Here is a 5,907-nt window from a genome sequence, read left to right on the forward strand (position 1 = left end):
ATCCATCCGAAATCTATCTATCTATCTATCTTTAATCTATCTATCTATCTTTAATCTAACTATTCCGCTTCATCTTGTGACTGATGTAAGGAATGTGAAGACTGGAAGGTTTATTTCTCCTCCGCTCCCTCGAGACGTCGCTCTCTATTCATCTTCTTCTTCTATTTCTTCATTACAAGTGACGATATCGTCTTTAGACTCTATTTGGACTTGCAGTTTCTCTGCCGACAGCCTTTCTTCTTGACCTGTATTCAAGAAGATCCACATGCAGAGAGGAGTGTCTATTGAGGGGTGAGAACAAGAAAGCTGCCAAAGAAATGACAATATGAAGTAGCTTTCAATGGCTCTCATGCAAATCTAAAACAGACAGAGAAGCTGATAGCACTAGCAAGAAGAAGAAAAGATGTAGGTGTGAAGATCTACTTTTCATAATCTCGGTGTCGTTGTAGCGAGGAGGAAAACGCCTACCAATGGTTTGTAGAAACACCTTCATCTTCTCTCACCCGAGGGGGAGTTGAGACGAGGATTCCTCTACGTTGCAACCTAGCAGTCATACAGGTCCGTGTATATCCATATATATACACATATAGCCATATATACACATAATGGAGACATATACATAGATACACGTTCATACATACACACATATCTGCTACATACATGCATGTAGGGACATACATAGATCTAAAGGCAAACAGATGAATAATGAATTATGCACGACAGACTTCCGGTGACGACTGTCGAAGAGAGTTCCATATATATATCTATCTATATATGTATGTATGTATCTCCATATATCTACGCTATAATGCGAAAGAAGAATGCTTTCTTTCAAGGGGTTGTGCAGGTAACACGGATCATCCGCTGCTATTGAGAAGGTATTCCGTAGGGTTCCTTCTGACTTCAATCTCTTTCCTGGCTCTCTCGTTTCCTATCTGTCTATCTACCATCTCACAACCTTATCATCTCTCTCTCCTTGTTTTTCTCTTCGCCGTTCTTCTCCCCTTGTAGTTCGTCTACATCTATCTATCTGTAATCTATCTATCTCAATCTAGCTATCAATCTCTCTCCTGAGGAAGCCAGAGAAGAAGGAGAGAGACATCTCTCTTGATACCGAAATTCCCATAGCGAAGGACGTTTCCCTTCTTTGTCTATCGCTTTGCAGGGGGAAAGCAAGTCTTCTGAAGAACACTAAAACTTCAAATGCTTGTCATCATTATTAGGAGACTCGTAGGGATCGCTCGTTCAGTTAGGCACAATCGGAAGAGAAGGGCGATGAAAGCTCGGGAGATGGAGATATCTTTCACGAAGACAAGATGCGGAGAAAGTAAGTAGATAAAAACAATGGAGAAAAGATCTCAGACGGGTCTATCTGAAACTTCTTTCTTCTATTCTCTTCTGTCCTCCTATCTTGTCCTCATCACGAGGTTGGTGGTCTTCCCTTCCTCTATCTTGTGTGGTTAGCATGATGAATACAAGTGGCGGCGCTGAGGTGTATGTACACCTGATGAGAATACAGGTGGTTGCGTAGAAGTCTCCGCTGACCATGAAGTAACAAAGAGAAGAAGCAAGTAGAAGAAGAAGATCTTCTTCTTGCTTTTCCTCTTCTTGAGTAGTACTCTAAACAAGCTCGACACACAAGCGAGATTTCGAAAGGTTGAGAAGAGAAGAAGTTCTCTCACTAGCAACATACATCAGCTCAAGAGGTAATTACGAGCTGGGTCTTCGCAAGCGCAAAAGATAACAAGAATCTCCACCACTATTCACCAAGAGTCTCTTCTCCCTCTTATGAGAAGAAAAAAGACTTGATGGCATGATGAAAAAGAAGAAGTAAAACATTCACCTCTCTTCGTCTCTCTCTCTCTCTCTCTCGACACTTCCTGGGAGCTCTTCTTTCTCCTATCTCCACAACAGTCATCATCTCTTTTCTCCTCTCTATCTTTCTCTCGGACGCGTCTTCGACAACTCCCCCGTCTACCTCTCTAACTAGATAAGTGTCCTCGCAGAGAAAGAAGAGAGAAAGGGCTGATGCTTCATAATCTTCTTTCTCTATGTGAGATGTTTTGCTGACTTCTTCTTCAGAAAAAATGAAAGAAGCGAGAAGGATAGAAACACGAAGAAGTTTGTCTGAGATCTGTCTCGGTCGCTCTTCTAAGAAAGAGCTATCTCTCTCTATGTATATGAAAAGCAGAGAGAGAGAGAGACGAGGCTCAAGACTTCTTGCAACTCGACCATACTTACTTATTGCCTGTATGTAGCTCGAGAGTTGGGTGATAGAGTGACGTGTCTACGAGCTGCTACTTCCTACTTAGCTCTTCATGCTTTCCATCCGCTTTTCCAGGAAGGAGCTCATCAGGTAGGGAAGTCACGGGGTATGTATGAATAGACACATGTACGTATGCATGCATGGGAAGGTCGCGCTAGGCGAAAAGAATGAACCTCCGGAAAGGGGACATGACAGCAAAGCAGAGGAATCCACCCTCGTAGATCTATCGAAAATACACAATAAACGTACATCATACACACAGTTTAGACACACCTATCCATCTTTATATATGTACACAGGTAGGTCTATGCATACAGATACATGCATGCGCTGTATAGACAATGCACATCTAATATACATCCATTCGGGATATACATCCATCCTTCCTCACACGTATGTATCTTATAGATGATATCTGTACACGACTATACATTCATTCTATATACATCCATACACGTACATGGATGTATCATACCGACAATGTACATACACTGCGGGGATGTTCTCTCTCTACACATGCCCTTCTCCCCCTCTCCATTCAGCGAAGGGAAAGAACCACTGCACTCATCCATCTTGACATCTCTATAGGCATATCCACACATGCATATATATGCAGATACATGGAGAAGAAATCTCTCTCTATAAACATATCTCCAAAAAAGAAGAAGAAACCTCGCCGTCCTTCCTCCTTTTCGTTGCTGTTGTGTGTTTCATGGCTTTCTTCTTTCCTCTCAGAGAAGACCATGGCTATTTCGATCCCTGTGAAGAATCTTTCCTAGGAGGACTCCAAGTGTAACTGCTGGTCTTGTAGCTATAAAACTTCTGAATGAGTTCATAGGCAGCTTGCGGCCCAGGTGTACCCGCTGGATAAGGAAGAGGCTTCAATCCACGCTCTTCGATTTCGTGAAGAAGAGGTGTAAAGATTCTCCATGCTTCTCTTAGTTCATCTACGCCATGGACAGAACCAACACACACGAACCATCTCTAGGATGCATGCATGCATGCATTTCTATGTGTGTATGCATGCATGCATTGTGAGAGAAGGATAGAAAGGATTCGTTGAATGAAGAGAAGGATGAGGAGAAGAACGTTGTTCAGAGGAGGAGACAGAGAGAAGAGAGAAAGGATCTGTTGACGGGAGAGGAATAGAAGATTTTCCATTCTCTCTTGTCTTAACATTATCTTGACTCGTTCACTCAGAAGAGCGAAGTAGATAGAAGAACAAAAAAGACCGAAGATGTCTGAACGAAAGAAACGACTTCTCCTTCTTATAGACCTCTCTTCTCAAAGTAACTGTTTCTATACACTTCCCCCCAAGAAATCTGTCCGAGATAACGGAGTCCTCCATGACACGAGAATCTGTACTGCAATAGTACATCGACGTTGTCCATACTATCTATGCTTACTTCCGTTCGTACGTTCTTCTCTCTCTCTTGACCTCTTCTTTTTCTCTATCTCTAGATGGAGAAATAATCTCTCTCTTGGCGCGACGCGAAGTGGGGTGCATAGGATAGGACAGTGAGTGATCGATACTGATACAACTAAGAGAGAGAAGAACCATAGAGTGAGAGGAGAGGAGAAACGATACACTCCTACCACCCTTCTTTCTTCTTCTTACACGCCTTCCTGTTCTATCTCACCCTCTAGCCATCTAACTCCCCATATAGATAGTAGAAGTCCTTATTCACAGCCATCCTCCTCACCTTTAGAGAGAAGCACACTGTCTGTCTCTCTCTCTTTCTTTTTCTCACTCGGGTCTCTCTTTATGTTTCGATCACTCTATCTCTCTGTTGTCTCTCTCTCCTTCTCTCTCTCTCTCTAGATACGTAGACATAACGTACAGATATAAGAGCATATGTACATCTTCATAGGGAGACGATAAGGATGATAAGAAGAGAGAAATTACAAGTCAAGACGAGTGCAGATCTCTTTGCATACAAACGCGAACGTGAGAAATAAGAAAAAAGAAACTGCTGAGTCTTCTTGCCTTCTTCTTCTTCATCAACTTGTTCTTTCTTCTTCTTTATCCTCTCGCTTCTTTGCGCCTGAGAATCTCGGGTCATACGAAGTCGATCTCCAGTAGAGGAGACACCCGCCGTTGTCTCCTCTGCCGTAGAGGAGCACGGGACCTCCGTCCCTTTCTCTATCTTCGTCCGGTGAGAAGCCATATTAGGTATGATAGAAGAAGCGAGATCTTCTTTCGTTGAAGCTGTTGTTCTCTGTAATTCTTTATCCTTCTCCAAAGATGAAGAGATACAAGGAGAAGAAGAAGAGGAAGAGTTAGAGAGACGAAGACCAAGAGAGCTGAGAGGACAGACAGATGGGTCCCTCTTATCACGGTGTTCTTTGTCTTGGTTGTAAGAAAGACAATTTGAACTCTTTTTCATAGCAACGAGAGAAGGATGACGTTGAAGAGCAGGGCATAGAGTCTTTTGTATAAGCCGACCAAATGTTCTAACGAAGGCTCGGCTTGTTAGGAGGTCCATGACTAGAGATGTGCCTTCATCCTCTTCATCCTTGTTTTCCTCTTCCTCTTCTTCATATAGAGCTTTCTCTTCGATCTCATCATTATCGTCTATATCGTCTCTTCCTATATCTTCTTCTTCTTTCTCTTTATCTCTTTGACTACAGTTTCTTAGTGGTCCTTGCATGTCTTCTCTTTCTTCTTCTCTCTTCCTTGGAGATGAAGGCAACCAGGAGGAGGGTGAAGGAGATCCAAGATGTGTTTGCACCTGAGAGAAGGATACTTTATTGTGTGATAGAGAGATACCTTGTAAAGATCCTTTCCGGTTTCTTGGCCGCTCTTCTGTCTCTTTCTCTTCACTTTCTCTTCCTTCTTTTCTTTCTTTTCTAACGCAAGACTTCGCATCTTCATATCCTTGTTTCTGTGAAGGAATAACTCTGAAAGAAGAAGAAGGAGAATCCAGTCTTCCGCAGTTGCTTGGAGTGCTTGAAATGCCTGGGGTCGAGGTGGTGGATGTACACCTGAGACCTTCAGGTAGCATGCACCGAAGAAGATGAAAGAAGGTTGTGACTTTATCAATACGCCGAGACATTCCATACATTCTTCCACGCTTCGAGAAGGCTCTTGTTTTCCCTCTGTTCTTCTCATCTTGTCCCTCTTCTTCATTCATCACGATGGTCTGGTCTCCAAGGTCTTTGAACAAATAGTTAAGAAGAAAGGCCTCTGAATTTTCTTCCTCTTCTTCTTGATCCTTCTCATCCTCATAGAAGTCGACTCCTTCTTTCTTCTTTCTTCTTTCTTTGCGTGTCCCTTTCTCTTCATCTATCGACTTCCTTCTATCCTTTGCTTTCCTAGTAGACCTCCTCGTCAGTTCCTGGCCTCCCTCTTCAACAGGTCCTTCACTTGACTCAGATGTATCTGTATCTATTGTTGCGATTCTCGTTCTTCTACTTCTTCTTTCTCTCAAGATTCTCTCCCCTTCATCATCTCTCTCGCTTTCACGAGATAGTCCATCTCCAAAAAGACACCTTCTCATCCATTCTCTGCTGCTATCATTTCCTATTCTCCCTCTTCCTCTCCCCCGTCTCGTCTCAAAGGCCTCTCCCTCTAGAGTCGATTCTCTCGTCCGCATCCCCGGCGTCCAAGTCTGGGCGCGTCGTTTCTTCTTTGTGAGTCG

At 43.1% G+C, this 5,907-nt stretch overlaps 1 protein-coding gene across 1 annotated transcript; it reads right to left on the minus strand.

Moving 5' to 3' along the window:
- Positions 1 to 1,447: 1,447 nt before the first annotated feature.
- Positions 1,448 to 3,525, minus strand: CSUI_004131 (uncharacterized protein). The gene has a single exon (XM_068064326.1). The coding sequence runs from the start codon at positions 3,009 to 3,011 to the stop codon at positions 2,805 to 2,807; it is 207 nt and encodes a 68-aa protein (XP_067923688.1). The 5' UTR covers positions 3,012 to 3,525; the 3' UTR covers positions 1,448 to 2,804.
- Positions 3,526 to 5,907: the final 2,382 nt, after the last annotated feature.

The sequence above is a fragment of the Cystoisospora suis genome (assembly GCF_002600585.1).
Source record: "Cystoisospora suis strain Wien I chromosome Unknown contig_1877, whole genome shotgun sequence".
NCBI lineage: Eukaryota > Apicomplexa > Conoidasida > Eucoccidiorida > Sarcocystidae > Cystoisospora > Cystoisospora suis.